At 43.5% G+C, this 21,331-nt stretch overlaps 2 protein-coding genes across 2 annotated transcripts in view; both read left to right on the top strand.

Moving 5' to 3' along the window:
• macf1a (microtubule actin crosslinking factor 1a) overlaps window positions 1-6,914 on the top strand; it is a 124,876-nt gene extending 117,962 nt beyond the window's left edge. Inside the window, 3 exon segments of the mRNA XM_034544444.1 lie at window positions 2,325-2,542; window positions 4,303-4,411; window positions 4,760-6,914. Of these exon segments, the coding sequence (XP_034400335.1) occupies window positions 2,325-2,542; window positions 4,303-4,411; window positions 4,760-5,001 (569 nt within the window). The 3' untranslated portion in view covers window positions 5,002-6,914.
• A 5,474-nt stretch (window positions 6,915-12,388) lies between these two features.
• Window positions 12,389-21,096, top strand: bmp8a (bone morphogenetic protein 8a). The gene is made up of 7 exons (XM_034545920.1): window positions 12,389-13,206; window positions 16,515-16,707; window positions 17,448-17,596; window positions 17,702-17,881; window positions 18,283-18,362; window positions 20,193-20,303; window positions 20,517-21,096. The coding sequence occupies exons 1-7, from the start codon at window positions 12,669-12,671 to the stop codon at window positions 20,664-20,666; spliced, it is 1,401 nt and encodes a 466-aa protein (XP_034401811.1). The 5' UTR covers window positions 12,389-12,668; the 3' UTR covers window positions 20,667-21,096.
• Window positions 21,097-21,331: the final 235 nt, after the last annotated feature.

Genomic DNA, 21,331 nt, shown 5'->3' with positions numbered 1-21,331 from the left:
TGACATCCTGAACTGTCTTTTAAAACACTTTTCAGGGGTCACTGATACTCGTTCCCATTGATTGGGTGTTTGCTTATGGCGTGTGTGATTTTTGACGTATTAATTCCACAGTTCCAACTCCAAGTGTGTGTGTGTGTGACTCTTCATTCCACCGTGAGCTTGCCGTTATTTCACATTGTCTCTTGTGTCTCTTAGTTACAGTCACTCCTGGCTATTTCTGCTGCCGAGGTATCTACACTTTCTCTTCCTCTGCTCCTCTCACTCCATCTCTCTCACGCTCCATCCGTCCATCCAGCTGTCAGTCTCCATCTTTAACCACAGCTCTCCTCGGTGTGCCATATATATGTATATAATTATATATATGTGTGTGTGTGTGTGTACCGTTTCTTACTGGTGTGAGGTTTGTGTGTGTGTGTGTGTGTGTGTGTGTGTGTGTGTGTGTGTGTGCGCGTGTGTGTGTCTAGGCATTGATATAAGTCACATGTTTGTGTCACGCTTTCTCTCACTCACAACAAAGCAGGGGTTGGCCAACCCCCTGGTCTTTATTGTCTTTACTGTATTCTTTAGTGTGTGTGTGTGTGTATATATAAAGTAATCAAAAGTAGAATTATAAATTCAAGATGAGTCCTAGCGTATAAAACATAAAGGTAAATGTTGTATAGTTGTGTTTTCATGTTAAAATGAGCACCACTTGTATTTTATTTCCCTCGGTGTAAGAAAAGCCAACATTCCTAGACATGCTTCACAGGGACAGTGAAGTAAGACCTGGGCGTGGCCAGCCTGGGTTTCTAATAACGCTGGCTTCCAACGTGGCTCCTTTAAATGCGATGGCTGCTTGGTTACACAATTACAGGGTGCACCTGGCTCGGATGGCATTGAGTGGGGACGTAATTGCAGGGTGCACCCGTCTAATTGACCGGCTTGCTGTTGGGTTGCTAGGCGACGGTGGCCATGAGGCTAGGAGTTGCACTGCTGCTACGGCTAACTGCAGCCTTCTCCTCCTCCCTCTTTCTCTTCTTTCTTTTTTTCCATCCTTTCATTTTGTTTCTCTTCCATCCTTCCTCTGAGTCTCTGTTATTCAACTGCTCTCTCTTTATTTCTCTCTCTCTCTCTCTCTCTCTCCCCCCTTCTCTGTGGCTGGCTTCTCCAGGCTTGTTGTCATCTGCTGGGGCTGCTGCACTACTTTCTGTACGAGAATGCCGGCGAGTGTCTTTGTGAAGAAGGGAGAAGCTCCCTCCTGCTTAGCATAAAGCGGCATGACCTCCACGCGAATGTCTAGACATGCTGAGGCGCTCCTCCGCTTCGAGGAGCACAACTGAATTGAAATGGGAGACCTTGTCTGAGGAACGAGAGAAGAGAGGCTGTGCTTTTTGCTCCCGCCACCCTCGGAGGTTTTTGATGCAAATACGCAATGAAAGTGTGCGCGTCACTCTGAGAAAATATATATTTTTTTTTTACAAAACCTGGGAGACACTTGCCATTGCTGAACAGATTGGTTCAACATTTAGTAAAAATGCTCCTGTTGCACTTCTCGTTTAGCATTTCCGTCATCATCGGCGCGTGCCCAGAGTTTATTTTCCCTATTCTAAAACCAGCTGGCACCCACATCAGCATTACAACCTTTGTGACATTAGCTGAGTGAGCACAGGAAAAGCTCCAACTATATGGAAATGTATCTGTTGCTGTTGTTTCAGCCCTCTGCGGCCTGCTGTTATCTTGACATTTAGAAGGTCTTATGGGACTATTGATATATTGAAATATATTGGACAAATGACATCATCAGATTGTTTAAAAAAACAAAAGTCCTCCCTATCCATCACAACGAACTTCAGTTGTCAGCATTCCTTCATTAGACGACCTGCTCCTTTAAAGACACAATCGGCGCTCTGTGAGCAGCTTTTTACTTCCGTCTTATCCAGAAAATAACCCCTGTAGTGGAGACAATGTTCACTGGCAGTGCAGTGAGACCACCGCGTTGGGCCGTGACCTCGTGTCCAGCGATGACGTGTGTCTCCAGGACGCGGACGACTCGCTGACTTCCGTTGCGTACTTTCCTCCGCCTCTAAAACTCAACCAATCCGCCCTCACGACCCTCTGAGCGCCTCGACCCCACCCCTCCAAACATCCGGCCTGCTCACGTGCACTCTCAAACGAAAAGTGCACAGATTCTGATGTCTGCAGTCCAGGAAGCACCGACTCTCTCCCTCACACTGCTCGCTGCCTGTGCCCCGCGCCCCTCCCACCCCGCGCCCCCCCCCCCCCCCATTGGAGCTGACATCATCGCACCGACTCATTTGTCTTTTCCCGTCTGTGTTTCTCTTCAGCTCGCGGCCGCACCAACCTGGAGCTGAGGGAGAAGTTCATCCTCCCCGAAGGAGCGTCTCAGGGCTTGGCCGCCTTCCGCTCCCGAGGTCGACGCTCCAAACCGGGCTCCCGCAACGCCTCGCCCACCCGCTCCTCCTCCTCGGCCTCCCACAGCGGCGCCTCCCTCGCCTCCGCTCCCTCCACCCCCGCCACGCCGACGGCCTCCGCATCGTCCAGGGTAAGAATCTGGTTTCTACACCCGTTAGAGTCGAGGGCCGGTTTGAACTTGATCGACTTTCAAAGCGGTCAGACGTCTTAAATCCACTTATTTTAGGGTTTTTTATCATCACACATTACATTAATAACAGAACAGGAATAGTACTACTGTATGAATCAGAGCAGGTACACAAAACTTAACCAACCTTCACGTTATCTAGTACGATAAAGCATAAATAACTGGGGTTTGAAAATTGTCTTGACGTAAATACCATCTTTGATTTATTTACTTGAGATCAAGCACAAAAACCAACATGGTCAGAGATGAAGCAAAGCAAACAAGTTCTTATTTTCTTCATTAGTACTTCAATGGTTGTGCAGATTAAATGAATACTGCAAGAAAAAAAGGGGATCTCCAACCATTTTGTGCATCAAACTCTTGGGGAGAACTACTAAAGGTTTCATAGCGGCCGGCTACAGGAAACGTATCGTTGGCTCAATAGATGAGGGGGAAAGTAGCCACGCTCACCTGAACGGTGCGTTCAGGTGTGCTCGTTGTTTCCAGACCACCAGACGACATGTGTTGTCGTGTAGTCATCTGTCTGTTTGTCCCGTGTGAAGACATTACTGTCCGTGTTGAGTGTTTGTGAGAGAGAGAGAGTGCACACTGGTGTTTGTGTGTTATTTGTTTCTGTTACACATTGCTCGGTTGTTGTCATCCTACGGTTGTTGTTGTTGTTGTTGTCACCACATCCTTAACTGTGATATTTTATTTTTTGTTCTTGTTTCTTTGTTTTGTCTTTCATCTTTTCCCCTCGTTCCTGTCATTCCTGCTGACCTGCCTTAAAACAAAAAATGTCCTTCCTGCATTGTTGGGAAACCCAAAAAATGAAAATTGAAAATCAAATCATCTGCTCTTACACAAAAATACACTGCGCTGCACTTCCTCGCTATCCAACCGCTCCTTCCCTTCCCTTTTTAACTCCCTCACTCCTTCATTTGCTTCCCTCGTTTGCTGTTTTGCTCTCCTCCTCCTCCCTACTCCTCCCTCCTGCCCTTCTTCCATCCTTCCTTGCTCCCTTCCTCCCTTCAGTCCTCCCATACTCACTCGCGTGACTATGCCAAGCCCTGGCTGGCACACAGTAAAACTCCAACGCCAACCCAGTGCCACTGCTGCCCAGATCTCCACACCACTCCTGGGCACGAGGTAACACACTCACCCCACCCACCCACCTCCCCGTCCCACCTGACCCCCGTCCCACTGAACGCGCTAATGCACTAACGCACACACCGCCACATAGAAACGTCTGCTGCTGTGAAGACGTTGGTTTTAATGTTTGGAATAAACATCGTCTGTGGAGGGTTGTTCCAATAAACACGATGTGGCACAACCTGCAATTTGACATACATATGATATAGGTGTATGAATGATATTGATCAAGTTTCTGAATGTATTTGAATGGCAAACAAATCTTTTTATAACAACACTAAACCGTGTTAAATGTGACTACAGAGAATTTGTTTGGGTTTCAGACTGTTTGTGAGATAAAGCAAAAGATTAGATGAGATCCCCCTGAGAACATATGTTATAGATCAAGAAAATAATCATAAGATGAATGAATAATTAAAATAATCAATACTGAAGAAAATGTATCCAACACAAAGTGTTATCATTTGTTTGGTTCTTTGTGTGGTCGGTTTTCATTGGTTTTGGAGTGATATGATGACGTCACATGACCTCAGAGTCCAATTGGCCTTCACCTGATAACCGTTCTCCTGCAGGGGGCGACGTCGGGGTCCAAACTGAAGAGGCCCACGTTCCACTCGAGCCGAGGCTCGCTGACCGGAGAGAACGGAGGAACGACGCACTCCTGCAAACCGTCACGAAGCGGTGAGACAGCGGTCACCTGTAGACTCATCATATATCAGTGGACATTAAAAATGACTTTATTATCACTTTATAAGCTGATTGTTCTTCACATGAGACGTAAAGGCCGTACTGAGGGGGCTTTGAGGTAGAGTAGCGCGTTAGCATGCTCCTCCCACTTTAAATGACACGTGTGAACATGTTATTGGTGATCTGTTACAAATAAAATCATCTGATATCAGTTCAGATATTTCAGTCTGGACTAAGGTGGTGGACGACCGTGAAGCGAAAGCATTCTGCTCAACCGACCTCAGTGGCATTCATTAGAAACAGATGCTCTTTGTAATTGTTCTTCGTCCGTCTGCCCTCTAGATCCGAAGCGAGGGGCGTCCACGGCCAGCGGGCCGACCAGCCGAGCCGGCAGCCGGGCGGGCAGCAGAGCCGGCAGTCGGCGTGGCAGCGATGCCTCGGACGCATCCGAGCTCCAGGACGCTCGCTCCGTCTGCTCCGACGCCTCGGACACCCCGCGGCGACCCGGGGCCAAACCCTCCAAGATTCCCACCATCTCCAAAAAGGCCCCCAGCCCAAAGAACCCGGGATCTGCGAAAAAATAACTCCAGGCACAGAGAAGCTGGAGCAGAAGCGTGACCATTGGCTGTGTGGAGTTTTGACACTACGATGGATGTTTTCAGGGGAAAGGAGGAGATGGACAGGATGAGTGAATCTCCTTCTCACTCTTTCCCCGGTCTCATAAACGGACTGAAAAACTGCACAAGAGGAGTAGAGTTCTGGTCCGGCAGTCCGGGCCAGAATCCGTGGGGTCGAACTGGACTTTTCCCCTTTTAAGAAGCGACCCCGTTTTGCCTTCCAGTCTCCTGCTGCGTCTTTCTAAAGCTCCCCACCAGCGTGGAGCCGACACAGAGCGGCCGTGACGTGATGCTGCCTTACTCGTCCGCTCCTGTCCGGATCGGACAGAGCGACCGCTTTATACCACAGTGACACACAAGTACACACAGCGAGCGGGCCGCGCCACCTCCACCACCAACAGCATACCAAAACTAAACACACAAAAATGACATTCAAGAAATAACAAAGAAGAAAGAGTTGCGGCTCATTATTTTTGCCTGTGGGCCAGATGCCTCAGCGATGGGTTTAAACAGAAAATATGCAACGACCGCCATGTCGCTTCCTCTGGACCGGTTGGCGAGAAAAAGCAGTCACCTCAGCAGATCTGCTAAAAGCAGCTCCCATGCAGGAGGCGGGAGACGATGTCCGACACACACACACACACACACACACACACACACAGACACACGCACATACACACACACCGGCTAAACTTAGACTCTGAGGGTCGGTGGTGGTGGTGGTGGTGCTGCAGCTGAGGACAAACACTCACACTGAAACACCGCACAGCAGACTCCTCCCGACCGCTGGGACGCTACAATCAGCCTCGTGTGCATTTCAGAGAAGGACGGTGTGGTTTTGTCGTAACAACCCCAACACACGGAAATCACCAACCGGCAGCACATTACAGACAATATGCGACACGTGAAACCTAACCCGCTGTTCGACAACCAGCATGCACTAATTGTCTCTTCCTCTGCAGTGCCACCTTAATGTCTACGCTGCGTTGCCCTTTACACACAAACACACACACTCTGAAACACACAAGGTGGGGTGTATTACGTGTGTCATTGTTACAGGAAATGAGAGAGGTGGTTGACTTGAGTCACTGTATGCAAAAAATGAATTCTTTGCAAATGTGATTTTTGTTTTTCTTCTCGTTTTGTTCTGGTAATTTATAATCCAGTTGTACTTTTGTTATTTAGCTTGAAAGAAAAATCTATTTATTTTTCAGTGTCATATCACCTTTCGCGGAGTGAACTAGTATTATGGTTAAAGAAATGTAGTTTTTTTTTTGTACCAAGGATAAACGTCCGCTCGGCTCTTTAACATTACTTGTGTGTGTGTTTCTACTTCATTGTAACTTTACATTACTCACTCGGTCGCTGTCTCTGCTGGCAGCCTTGTTTGTTCATTTTTCTTTTTCTTTTTTGCTAATGACTACAATTCCCAGACCATGACCAAAGGGGTTTGCCCTTCATATGTAGAGAGAACTACAAATTTGAATGACAGGGAGACCGGGATGCAGCGGACCAATGAGAGCAGGTTTCCTCCCTCATGTCCCTCCCCAGCGTCTCTTCTTCTAGGCTTTTTTTCAAATGCCCGTCATTGACGGGACCGAGTTGTTTCTGTTATCTCAGTCTGAGAGATGAAGTTTATGAAAAACGAATGAAATTACAGTAAGAAAGAAGACATCTTAAGGTGATTTTTATTTATTTATTGTCTCTGAGGGGAGGGATTCGTGACGAGTCCTCCGCCTTTTGATGCTGTGCTACTCTGTGATGACGAGGACATGGAGAGAGGGGTTACTAGGAGTCAATGGTGTACAAGTAAAACAAAAAACTAAAATTATAAACAGTTTTTGTTCTGTTTTTGTATTAAAAAATATGCTTGCAGTAAATTCCTCTTGTTTTGGATTTTTGTTTTATCATCTAGAATGTGTGAATGTTGTTTGTAAATGTGGGTAATATTAGAGCTCAAGTGGTCAACTCTTTTGATAATTGATTAATTGTTTGAGTAATTTAAGTTAAAAGGCTGAAAACTTCCCAGAAGCTGATAAGTTGAATAGTTAGCTTTTGTGTCTTGGGAAGTGAATCAGACAAAAACAAGCTCTTGGAACTTGTTGTTCCCCCAGTTTGCTGACATTTTGTAGACTCAATTATGAATTGATTAATTGACAAAATAATTGTCCAAGAAGAGTGGTCAGAAGACTGGAAAAAGTACAGACTTGTATAGCACTTTTCTAGTCTTACGACCACTCAAAGCTCTTTAACACTACATGACATCATTCACACCCTGATGGGAGGGGCTACCATGCAAGGTTCCACCTGCCTATCAGGACTAACTAACATTCATACACTGATGGGAGGAGCTAAGGTTCCACCTGCACATCAGGAGTAACTCAAATTCACACACATTCATACACCGTAGGAGCAATTTTGGGGTTAAGTGTCTTTGCCCAAGGACACATCGACACCGACTAGTGGAGCCGGGGATCGAACCGCCGATCCTCTGATTGAAGGACGACCCTGCTCTCCACAAGATGTGCCGGATTTTTTAAAATATTACGTAGAACCAATGCAGTCTTTGAGATTTGCTTCCCGATCAAAGATAACGGAGAGATTCTCGTTTTCTCTTTAGCACTGTAGCCAGGCTGACAGAGAGTCACAGCTCTGTGGAGCTGTGTATTCCTATAGACCTCAGTAGTAATGACTTCATGAACTTCTTCAATGAAAAGATTTTAACTATTAGAGGCAAGATTGATGATCTCTTCTTGCCCTCAACTACTGCCGATCTGTCATCAAGAGGAGTGGCCTTGGAAACGGCTGTATGCCCTGGTGTATATTTGGATAGCTTTTCTCCCATTAACCTAGACCAATTGTCCTCAACGGTTTCTACTTCTAAACCGTCTACCTGTCTCTAGGACCCCATCCCAACGAGGCTGCTTAAAGACGTGTTGCCTTTAATTGGCACCTCTCTGCTGGATATTGTTAATGTGTACTTTGCTAACAGGCCATGTACCACATTCCTTCAAAGTAGCTGTAATTAAACCTCTCCTGAAGAAGCCCACTCTTAATCCAGAGGTGTTGGCTAACTACAGACCGATCTCTAACCTTCCCTTCCTCTCTAAGATCCTTGAGAAAGTAGTCGCAAATCAGTTGGGCGACTTCCTACATCAGAATAGTTTATTTGAGGAGTTTCAGTCAGGATTTAGAAAACACCACAGCACAGAGACAGCACTGGTGAAAATTACAAATGACCTCCTAATTGCATCAGATAAAGGATTCATCTCCGTACTGGTATTATTAGACCTTAGTGCTGCGTTCGACACCATTGATCATGACATCCTATTACAGAGGTTGGATCAGTCGATTGGCATTTCAGGTACCGCACTAAGTTGGTTTAAATCCTATTTATCAGATCGATCTGTAAAATGATGTAAATGATGAAGCCTCAATGACCACCAATGTTAATCACGGAGTTCCACAAGGTTCTGTGCTTGGACCAATTTTATTTACCTTATATATGCTTCCTTTGGGCAATATTATCAGGAAACACTGCATAAGTGTGAGACTTATTAGAGAAGCCTGATAATAAGGAGTTGCAGTAATCTAGTCTGGAAGTAACAAACGCGTGAACCAGCTTTTCTGCATCTTTTTGAGACAAGATATGCCTGATTTTTTAAATGTTACGTAGATGATAAAATGCAGTCCTTGAGATTTGTTTTATGTGGGAGTTAAAGGACAAGTCTCGGTCAAAGTTAACGCCGAGATTCTTTAAAGTGGTGTTGGATGCCAGGGCAATGCCATCTACAGACACCACATCACCAGATAATTGATCTCTGAGGTGTTCAGGGCCAGTAAAATAACTTCAGTTTTGTCTGTTTAACATCAGGAAGTTGCAGGTCATCCATGTTTTTATGTCTTTAAGACATTCTTGAATTTTAGCGAGCAGGTTGGTCTCCTCTGGTTTGATCAGTAGATATAATTCAGTATCATCTGCATAAAAATGAAAGTTTATGGAGTGTTTCCTGATAATGTTGCCCAAAGGAAGCATATATAAGGTAAATAGTACTTGTGGAACTCCGTGATTAACGCTGGTGGTCATCGAGGCTTCATCGTTTACAAATTGAGATCGATCTGATAAATAGGATTTAAACCAACTTAGTGCAGTAAATGCCAATCGACTGATCCAGTCTCTGTAACAGGATGTCATGGTCAATGGATATGTGAATGTTTATAATTTCTGAATAGATTCCAATGAGCTAAATGGTTGTAATTTTGTTTACAGCCCCCAGTCACTCCTGCGTGACAGCAGAGCACAGACTCTGAGGACATTTCTAGGTAATTATCCTGTAACGGATCAGCACGCATCCCATCGGCTCTTCACTCAAACACTGCGAGGGGGTTGAAAGACATTTGAACAATTAGAACTCTCCAATGTCTCGTTCCCCTCCGGCTCCGTCTCACAGTCCCGGTTTCACATCCAGACCGAGAGGCAGTGTGTGAAAATAACTTTTGTCCTGTTTATTCGGTGGTTCCACCGGACATGATGGTCTGGTCCACCCTCTGCAGCTGTGTGTACACACTCACTTTCTGTCCACACTCCATCTGTCCTCCCTGCACTCATCTGATGGCCGGCATCGCTCCTAATGTCCTTTTTCATTTCATTCAGCGGGTTTATGGCACTCGGCTCTGCTTTCCATTCACTCGCCTTGAACTCACTCTCTCTCTGTTCTTTCACCTCCTCCTCCTTCATCTTCATCTTCGCTCACTCCTCATCATTATCAGAAGAAACCTCCCGAAGTTGCAGACGTGCGAAGGAAAGAAAAACAAAACGAGCAGAGCGTTAATTCCTGGCATTTGGGACTCGCCCTTTGGTCCAGGACCAACTGAACCTCGGCTTGGTTTGGTCCGTGTTATTCATGCTGTTCAAAGTGACCACGAGTACCTTTGAAGAAAAGAGTACACAAACACGGGCTGAGCCTCACCACCATGTTGGAGTCATTGCTTCCCTCCAAGTCCTGCTGGTTTAAACACATTCATGGGTGTGTGTGTGCGAATGAGCTCGGCACACTGATGAACAGCTCAACAGGAAACGGTGTGAACACGATGAGGGCTGAAACGGACGCTTCCCTGTTGGAGTCCGACATGAACTTCTTCTGGCTTCCTTTGGACGCCATCTTGTTTCGGCGGGAGATTTTTGAGATTGTAATTCAGCAAGTGGTAGAAGATCAGATGTTATACTTAAGTAAACATCATATACTCAGTGTGTGTATATATATGTGTATATATGTATGTGTGTGTATATATATATATATATACACACATATATATGTATATATATGTATCTATATGTATATATATATATATGTATATATATGTATGTATGTATATATATATGTATATATATGTGTGTATGTGTATGTATGTATATATATATGTATGTATATATATGTATATATACATGTATATATATACATATGTATGTATGTATATATATGTATATATATATATATATATATATATATGTATGTATGTTATGTTGACTTAATATATACAGTGGAATACGTTGCATTAAATAGAAATACTCAAGTAAAGTAATTAGCTTACCTCAAAATTGTAAATTGGTACTTGAGTAAATGAAACATCTAAACTCAATGACAAAAGGTAGTAAACTATTACAAAATGTAAGTAAATAGGTCAATAACTAAAACAATGTTAGCTAGTTGTTGCTCATTAGACCTCACCAGACGATGCTAATATGCATATACCATCAAAATATTCACGTGTCTGTTCTGAAATAACTTTTGACTTCATGGTGTCAACTAAAACATATTTTGGGGATTTAATGATTTTAATGTTTTTTCGATCACAATGTCAAAAAATAACTTAAGTAGTGTGAACTAGCGAACATTTTTATGAAGAACGTTAGCTTTAGTGTAGCTCTAAGCATTAAGCATCCTAAGATGCCAAAAATAAGAAGTAAAACAAATCAAGTTAGAATTTATTTAATCAACTAATTGGTCATAAATAAAAACAAACTAAACTTTTTTTTAAATAACTTACTGTAGGTTAAGATTTTAACCTACAATTTAAGATTAATGTTTATTTTTAGACTCATTTGAATGATTTCACTTTTGTTGGTGCCACAAAGTTTGATATCTGTAGAGAAACGTTTGGCTTTGACTCTTTTAGAATAGTTGCATGCAAGCAGAGAATTACTGCCGCTAACGGGGCATCCGGCCACTTGACGTACTTCCTGTCAAGCCGCCTGAGACTCGACGTTGAGTAGCTATGAAAGGAAGCAGTCATAAGATGAGAGAGAGATAAAGAGAGCTGGAGAGAGAGAGATGGTGAGAGAGAGAGAGAGAGAGAAAGAGAGCTGGAGAGAGAGATGGAGAGAGAGAGAGAGAGAGAGAGAAAGAGAGCTAGAGAGATGGTGAGAGAGAGAGAGAGAAAGAGAGCTGGAGAGAGAGAGATGGTGAGAGAGAGAGAGAGAGAGAGAGAGAAAGAGAGCTGGAGAGAGAGAGATGGAGAGAGAGATGGAGAGAGAGAGAGAGAGAGCTGGAGAGAGAGAAAGAGAGCTGGAGAGAGATGGTGAGAGAGAGAGAGAGAGAGAGAGAGAGGTCTCCAAAGAGACCACTGGGAGGGGTGATGATGGGATGCAAGCAGGAGAGAGAAGTTTAAAGACTTGACATGAAAGAGGGCGAGAGGCGGAGGGAGGGAGGGAAACTCCCTCCCGTTTATGAACAACTGTGAGCCTCTCTGAGCTCCACACAGGACACACTCTCACTGCTACTCCGCTCTGCTTTTAGATGCACAAGAGCTGCCACACGTTTGAAAACAAAAAACAAAATAAAAACCAAGGAATTACAATCGGGGAAACAGTTTTCTGGAGGTTACCGTTTTCATAAATTGGATTAAGAAAGACATCTGGAGCCCCAGAGATGTGTGGGCGGGGTGCGGTCTCTGGAATGGATGATTAAGCACTCAAAGATGACGGGGTAAAAGCTTCCAGCAGTGGCTGATTCTCGCGAGGTATCTCGTTGAGCGTTGACTCAGGTGTGAACCTAACTCTGCTCGCGGGGGCCATGGAGGACCGGGAGAAAACCCGATGACACGGCTCTTTGGTTTCTCCAATCTGGGGCACCTGCTCATCACCCAAATTGCTTTCCATCCCCCAGGTTTACAACTTCAAAAGTGCAGACAGATCTTCCACAGGGGCATAGTTTGTCTGTATTCAAAACACATTGGAAAGGCTTGTAATTATGCCCTCGCTCTCATTATCTCTGTTTCTTCTGCTGCACGACTGAGAGGTGAAGGGAGAAGAGGATCAGAGGTTGAGGAGGCTTCTTTTTTTTTTTTTTTTTTTTTCTTTCGTCAAGATTAGAGAAGGTAGAGGAGGGAGAGAGGAAGGCGAAGAGGGGAGGGAGAGATAAACAGAGGCAGTTTAAGGCGGTAAACACGTCCCGTTCCAGAGCCAGCTCTCCTCTAAACACACCAGGCACAGCTCAGCATCTGTCTGACACAGACGGGACAAACTGGAGCGAGTGGAAAACACTGGAGGGAAGATTAACGGTCAAGATAAAAGCAGATTATTTGTGAGATCTTGATTTGCGAGCAGAGAAGAAGAAACGAGGCAAACCGCAGCCATGGACGTCTCCCACAGCTTCTCTTGTCTCTGCAGCGAGAGGAACCAGCAGCACACGAGCAAAAGCAGGAGCATGGTCCTCCGGACTAGATCCACCTCCAGGCCCCACGGGCCTCTCCTCCACCCCAGCACCCTGCTCCTGCTGCTGCTCCTCCTCTGTCTCTCGCTGTGGAGCCAGCAGGGCGAGGCCCTGGTCCACTCCAGCTTCAGGCGGCTCAGCGGCCGCGAGAAGAAGGAGATGCAGAAGGAGATCCTGTCCATCCTGGGCCTGCCGGGGCGACCCAGACCCCACCCGCCGCTACGGCCGCCCTCCTCCGCACCGCTCTTCATGCTGGACCTGTACCACGCCATGGCTGCCGACGGGGGGGAGGAGGAAGGGAATGAGATCATTGTAAACGGGCCCGGGATGGGGAAGTTTGGAGGGGTGGAGAGGTTGGCTCAGGTCAGCCACGCGGTCCTTCCCACGCTCAGCACGCACACGCCACCGCTGGGCACGGTGGTCAGCGAGGCCGACACGGTGATGAGCTTCGTCAACCTGGGTGAGTAAACACTTTACACCTGTGGGGGGGCGTATGACCCCTGGGGGGGAAAGAGGCGCACAGGAAGTGATGCCTGGTGTGGTTGAACATAGTGGCCAAACCATGGGATGGGAATTAAATATTGTAAATTAGCGTGTCTTTAAAAAAAAGGTTTTATGAAATCATTAACCTGATGATGGTCTGTGTACCGAAAGTCCTAAAATGTGCTAATACCCGAATCCTTCCTTGGTGCGAATGAGCCGAGCGGCCGTGTGGTCAAGGTGTTCTGGCTCAATGGGCTCATTAATGAGGAAACAGTGACGGAGATCCGGGTCAATTTAAATCGAGGAAGTCGAGCTGCCTCATGGCCACTGAGCAACTTCCATCAGAATGAAGGAGGCCCCGCCTCCAACGCGGCATCAGGTCTTTTCATACGTGGTTTGGATGAAGGGAAAGCAAAGGTGATGGAAACTCAAGTAATGTACAGGTACTTGTACATCACTTGAGTTATTGAACTCTTTATATTCCACTGACAGCCGTAGTTACTAGTTTCTTTGCTACAACACAAGACTAATAACAGCAGCTTTAGGGATGCACATGACTCTAAACCACTGTCGGTTTATATTCATTTCTTTTCTTGCACAGATGAAACGGATCAATTCACTAATTAACTTGATTTAGCAACGCTGGCAGGCAGATTGAGTTATCAGAGGACAGAGCCACTGTTTCCATTCTTTATGTTAAGCTAACCGGCTGCTGGCTGTGGCTTTAATGGGCAGACGGGAGTGGTATGGATCTTCTCATCTCACTTAGCTTGTAGCAAGTGAAGTCGGAGAACACCTGTAATCAGTCCTGAATGACGAGACACATGTCGCTGCCCCCGTTTTAGTTTCTTCGCTCTGTACGTTCAGCCCCACAGAGAGGATTAAAACCAATGTCAGTATGGCTGATCTATATTGGTCTCTTTCCATTGCAACCCAGCATTCCTAAGTTCCCCAGCCTCGCTCCACTGGTTCCAGGACTCAGAAGATCCGACTGGAGGACAGCGATTGATGACAAAAGTACAACATCTGAATAATAAACAGAACCGGAAACTATTAATATCTTCTCCTGGAGAGACCAGTCAAATGAGAAGGTCCACCTCTCTGACACATGACTAATAAGAAAGACAAAGAAAGATGACAACATAATCCGCTATTATATGTGCATTGTGGTGAGTAAGTGATTCTCTAAATTAGATTAAATTGTCCCTATTCAGTGGATTTTAGTGACGTGGTCTGTAAGTGACTGTATATATTTTGTAGTTGTAATTAGTTGATTATTCCGTTACTTTGCAACCATTTTGACTGATTTCAATTGTTTCAAATCAATTTTAAATGATTTTCAATGAAAGACATATTTGATCTGCATAGTACCAGCTTCTAAAATTAAGAATTGCCCTTTTTTTTGGTCGTATATGAAAGTCAAGTTAATATGTTTGGGTTTCGGACCATTTGTTGGACAGCAGATTGGTTGATAGTGAATAAAATAGTTTATTTGCTTCTGTAAATAATGCTGCTGCGTGAGTGTGTGTGCCTCCGGCCTGACTGATGCCTATCTGTCAGAGCACAACAATTAAACATCCTCTTCTCGATGGCTTCCTTCCTCCAGCTCCTCTGGTAATGGGAATGGTGATCTGCACCAGTTTACCGTGGGAAGCGTCTCCTCTGTGCTCTGGGTCAAATGAAGGGTTTCTTCTTTTTTAATTCTCTGTTTTGGAGAAGAAACTGCAGCCTTAAATGTTTCAGTCAACGCTGCAAAGAAACGCTGCATTTCCTCCAAACCGCCGCCATGTCGTAAACAACGTGGAGTCGCCGGTGTTTCCCTTCACATGACGAGGCCGGGACTTTTGTATTTGCATATGACTTCTAATCATTCAACATATTGTAGTTTTCTCACTCGTATGCAGTGGTTACGCAGATATTTTACTCAAGTAAAAGTAGCAATATCACAGTAAAAGTACTCTTCAATAAAAGTAACATTTTAGTCTTTTCATCAAAATGCAATTTAAATACCAAAGAGAAAAAGTACTCCTCGTGCAAAATGGCCAATTAATGATTTATATAAATATATATAGCTATTTAATATCACTAGGTAGGGACAATTATTGATTGTATTAACATGCACATAACTTGAATGTTGCAGTTGGTAAAGGAGGAGCTTATTTAAATGACTGCTGGGTAGCTTAATCTGTTATAATATATCACACTTGTAACTTCTAAAGTAAAGTTCCTCAAAATTGAACTTTAGTGCAGTACTTCAGTAAATATACTTATTACTTTGCAACACTGCTTGAACGTTCTCAACCGTATTTTTCCATAAAGCTTCGTCTTGTGTCACCTGATCCTCTGCAGACACTGCAGCTTCACCAAGTTTAGTATGTTGTGACTAATCTAATCAATGTGTGTCGGTGTGTCAGTGGAATCAAACCGACATGGGTGTGTGTTCCTACGCATATGTAATGGAACGACGCAGCTGGTTGGAATTACAGGCCCACCGACACACGCCGACAAGGGAAAGAGATGAAAATACTGCTGTGGACGAGCGACTCTAAAAATACCAGGAAGGCTGCAATTAGTGGTGTTTGTGCTGAGCAGCTGCTGTGGTTCAGGGCACTAAGTGTCTCTAATTAGTGTGTGTGTGTGTGTGTGCGTGTGTGCGTGTGTGTGTGTGTGTGCGCGTGTGTGCGCGCGTGTGTGTGTGAGTGTGTGCGTGTGTGTGTGCGTGTGCGCATGGGTGTGCGTGTGTGTGTGGGTGTGCGTGTGCGCATGGGTGTGCGTGTGCGTGCGTGTGTGTGTGTGTGTGTGTTTGTGTGTGTGTGTGTTTGTTTTCCTGCTCACCTCTTCATCTACATATTGCTCTTTAACCAGAAGTCCCCATGAGGACGCGTTTCAGTGGCGTTGTTTTGGTTGTTGTTGTTTGGATACAGGAAGTTGACGACAAAGAACAAACACGCCTCATAAATCCTCTTTGTGGAAATAAATCTCCCAACTGATGCAGAACAAAACTATATGTCTTTGTATATGTATATGTATATATATATATACACATATACATATACATATATATATATATATATATATATATATATACGTACATATATACATATAATATATGTATATATACGTATATACATATATACGTATATATATATATATATATATATATATATATATATATATATATATATACATACCTTTACATATTTGAACCTTTACATATTTCCATTTCATGCCACTCTTTGTCCATATAGTTATTAATGTGTGATGGTGATGCCATCCTCTCTGCAGTGGAGCAGGAGCGAGACCTGCTGCAGCCGCGGCCGTACTGGAAGGAGTTCCGGTTCGACCTGACGCCCCTCCCCCAGGGAGAGACGGTGACGGCGGCGGAGTTCCGCATCTACAAGACGCTGACGATGGGCCAGAGGGCCAACCGGACGCTGCACATCTCTGTGTACGAGATCCAGCGAGAGAGCAGGCACAGGTTTCAAAGTCCATTATATATGTTAGAAATGTTCAAAAGACACTGCATGTTTGATCTGAGCCTGAACTTGGCCTCAATAATTACGGTGAATGATTAATGATGTGTAACTTGTGACAAATGCACCCAGACAACATGTTCTCATATTGTGGAACAACATAAGCAACACATTGTTGCTCATGTTGTGACTTTCTCGTCTTTCTGACAAACAAACCTACATGACTTTATAATCCTCCCATTGACTGGTGATGTAACTCACAACAATGATTTAATAAAAGGATTCTAGACATTTCAAACGTCCAGATGGGAGAGACCTTCGTCACATTTTGACAAATGGGTTATGTGGCCAAGTAATTAAGAAAGCATCTTTCAAACAGACTTAAAGGGTTTGAGTGTACTTCACCAAACGATGAATCCCCCCAAAAGACCGCGAGCCTGACCTTTGACCTCTCCCAGTAAATGCAGGTTGAAAGTAGGAAGAAATAAATGCCTATGAGAGAATATTTTCTTAATTATACCTGCCTCTGGTTCTGAAGGAGTGTAACAATCCGCCTAATGTTCAAATCAGTTCACGTTTTTTTTCATCATCGCATATTTTTGTAGCCTTCTCGGATCAAGACTATCATTTAGTATTAAAAGGTCATAATTGGCTTGATTGTTAAATATGTTTATGAATATCTCTCTAGGCTTGCTTCTTTTGAGCTGTTTGATGGCGTTGACATTATATTCTGCTTTTGGTTCAGAGAACCTGAGCTGGTGCTGCTGGACATGCAGTCGGTGCCCGCCGGACAGGAGGGCTGGCTGGCCTTCGACGTCACCTCGGCCTCCAACCATTGGCTCCTCCACCCCCGCAGCAACCTGGGCATCCGCCTCTATGTGGAGACAGAGGAGGGTGGGTACACCAGAGGACCCTTTTTTAATTGGTGTAGTCTACATCCAGATTACTTGGTATATTTTGCATTGCAGTAGTAGAACATATTTCTGTATCCTCTCCTAGATCGCTCCCTGTCTGCCGGCTGGATCGGGTTGGTGGGACGCAGGGGCCCCCGCTCCAAACAGCCCTTCATGGTGACCTTCTTCAGGGAGAGTCAGGTCCCGTGTCGGCCGCCGCGAGCCGTCAAGCCACATCCCCGCAAGAAGAAACCCAAATACGACCTCCCAGTGCCCAGCATCCACAGTGAGGCTTGTGGATTACAGCTCTGATGTTATGTTGTTTGTGTCTCACAAGGTCTCGGGACTTTAAAAAGATATTTATTTGGCAAACTGGGACACTTCTCAAGATTGAAGATGAAGAAATAATCCTTCATGAAAAGACAGATTCCTAAATGTGAATCATCGGGACAATTTATGAAGAACTTACATCAGTCTGGTATTATGTAGATATTAATAATTCATTTGAATGACGTAATGGAAGGGAACCCAACCTCGGTGACCTATGATGTAGTGATTGTGGCTTGTGATCAATTTAAAACCTTCAAATGTAGAATTTATAGTCTGAAAAGATTGTTTTGAAATCCTTCTATTATGACTGAATTATTCACGTTGCTCTTCCAAAATGATCTTTTCTCCTGTGTTCAGATCGGAGTCCTGTGAACAGCGGCGGTCAGCCCTGTAAGAAACATGAACTCTACGTCAGCTTCAGTGACCTGGGATGGAAGGTCAGCTCTGAATTTAGCTTCTTTTGATTGACGTTTAGTGAGTGAGACTCCAGGTCAATGTTTTTGACTTCTTGCATACATAAACAGTATCGTGGTCCCAGCTGCTTTTTAAGGGAAGAGAGCCGGATCGTTTACTGGAATAAAGAAAATCCATTCGATCACCATGGAAACCTGGTTCTAACTCTTTGATACATTTCAGCACCGCTCAATAGATTACCTGCAAAAGAGTCAGTGATATGTCCAAAAAAAGTATTGTGTTGAAAACAGGCATGTACAATAATAAGCATATAGTAATAATAAGTATATAGTATGTTGAAAGAATACCATAAAACATAATAGGGTACATCCTTAGTCTCTTAATTGCCGTATTGACGGCCGTTCCAAACTCAAGTTATATATTTGATTTGTTTTCTGATTCACCGTCTTGTTAAAATGTATGTTATGAACAACGAAAGGCCCACAAACAACTTTCTTCATTTGTTAGAAATAGTCTTTTCTTGATCTGTTATTTCCCTCAACTTTTATAATAGATATAATTAAATAAATAAAAATGCTTGTTGTTTAGTAACAGAGATAAACAAGCTCTACTCTGTTAGTGATGAAAACTGTGTCTTTAATAGTATAAGTAGTTTAACACCAATAAATCAACTGAAAACATTATACGATAGTTTTTAATAATTTAAGTGGATCTTTATTAGAATGTGATCTTAAAACTGTCCAAAAACAAATCCGTTACACTGATCGTGTGTTCAGACACCAACTCCTGCATGAGTCTCTGCAGCTGTTAAAGCCGACTGACTGACAGCTGTCAGTCATCAGAAACAGACGTCTCATTTCTGTTAAAAAACACATTTCCTCGTTTCCTCTCTCCGTGCATGAAAAAGATGCAAATGAGGGAAACGGAGATGCAATTAAGAGGCTTGGGACGTGCCCACCAGTCAGTTGATAGTATGATATATTGAAATAAATTCAACAAAAATATATCAAACATGTTGCCTGTTTGATATCAATTTAAAAACAATTGTGAGGGTTAAGTCTTTTTTTCTTTCATGTTTGTGTTGTGACACATACAAACACAAAAGTATTTTTACTGTATCAATTGAGATTTCTATCGTAAAAGTTCACATTTCTTATAAAATAGCCCATTTCTGACTACTTAAAGTGCTATAAAACCCATTGATACATAATTCCTAGCCATGATTGATATTGTTGACTTCAGGACACATAATGAAATAGCTTACGATCTGAAAGGAAAGGTATCTATTTCACAGCAGAAATGTTGAACTTGATCAATTTTCTTTATTTTTTCTTAAAAAAGCGAGCCTCCATGTAATCAGAAATGTTGCGCATTAGTCACACGAATACTAACGCTATATATGCTGGCCAGCTGAAGGGTTATGAAATGCACCTTTGAGCTATTTCTGTTGCTCAAACACTTCATTAGTGAAAGTCAGATTCACCTGAGAGCAATTCATAATTTATCAAGAAACTTCCTCCAACATTTAAGAGGTTTTATATAAATCCTCACAATTTACGCTAACTTTTTCTTTTGTTTAAGCATTTTAATGAAATTACAATGATTTAGCAAAACAAAAAGTGAATGTGTCCATTGTAATTGTTTGAAATATCTAATTAACATGTCAACTTAACGGCATATTCTTTTGTCGTAATCTTGCAATATGTTTTCATTAAAGTAGGAACGGTGAAGTGGTCACATTCACTCAGCAGTATTGATCCTTTCTTCTGCATGTCTCATATTGTAATGATATTTCTTAATAGATTGGATAAGAAGATGTTCCCGTCTCACTATATTTCTGTGCTTGTGCCCAGGACTGGGTGTTGGCCCCCACTGGATATTCAGCTTACTACTGTGATGGAGAGTGTTTTTATCCTCTGGGCTCCTGCATGAACGCCACCAACCACGCCCTCATCCAGCAAGTGGTCAGTACCGTAATGAACACTTATCACATACTTACTAAACTCCTTTGTGACCGATTACAGGATGCTGCATAACCATCCCACAATAAGCTAATGCAAACATTCTGAATTACACTTTCATTTAAACCTATCCATGATTTCGTAATGTGTTTTATATCTAAAAATGTTTGGTCACATGAGGTTAAATATGTAAATAAAATGCGCTTCACTCTCCAGGTGCACCTCCTGAAGCCTGACGAGGTTCCTAAGGCTTGTTGCGCCCCGACCAAGCTCAGCCCCATCTCCGTCCTGTTCTACGACGACAACAACAACGTCATCCTGAAGAAGCACCGCAACATGGTGGTGAAGACGTGCGGGTGTCTATGAGCCCAAAAGGTTCCACTTTGACACTCAAGTCCTCAAACAAAGTGAAGGTACAACAGACATGAGCTCTGCCCACGGAGAAGGTTTCTGCCAACAAGGCACCGCAAACCTAATTTACCAGGCTGGTGTGGAGTTCTGATCCAGGATCAGTGACTCAAAGTTCACAGATTCCAAATCACCACTTTTGCTGTAACGTGTTCTGTGTCTTGTTTGTTTATGTTTATGTCTGCTGGGCCTCTTATTCAGATTTAGGCTCCATCGGCCGGTTTACAGGGCAAACCATTAGTGGAACAAGAATAAATTAAATGACAGCACTATTGTTGCAACACAATGACTCTATAACGAGAATATTGAATCAATAACAATATTCACATCATCTTGATTCATGGTAATAGTTTTTACAGGACTAATGATAAATAGCCAAGTGTAAATAATACAATATTGCAGGTGAATATTATCTTTCGGGTTGTTGGTCAAACAAAACCTTTGAAGACCAAGAACATTGGCGAAGGCCTTCACTGCTCCCTAGCCTGATGAAGTATGTTATCAAATGACTTCCACCTCATCAGCTGCAACATTAGAGCTGTGCAGCAAGAATTGAAAAGATACATTCTGCATAATGGGTATACTTTTTACTTTAAGTTTATTTTGATGCCAATATTTTTCTG

This window comes from Cyclopterus lumpus, chromosome 11, assembly GCF_009769545.1.
Source record: "Cyclopterus lumpus isolate fCycLum1 chromosome 11, fCycLum1.pri, whole genome shotgun sequence".
Taxonomy (NCBI): domain Eukaryota; kingdom Metazoa; phylum Chordata; class Actinopteri; order Perciformes; family Cyclopteridae; genus Cyclopterus; species Cyclopterus lumpus.
This window is presented reverse-complemented; position numbering and strand designations above follow the sequence as displayed.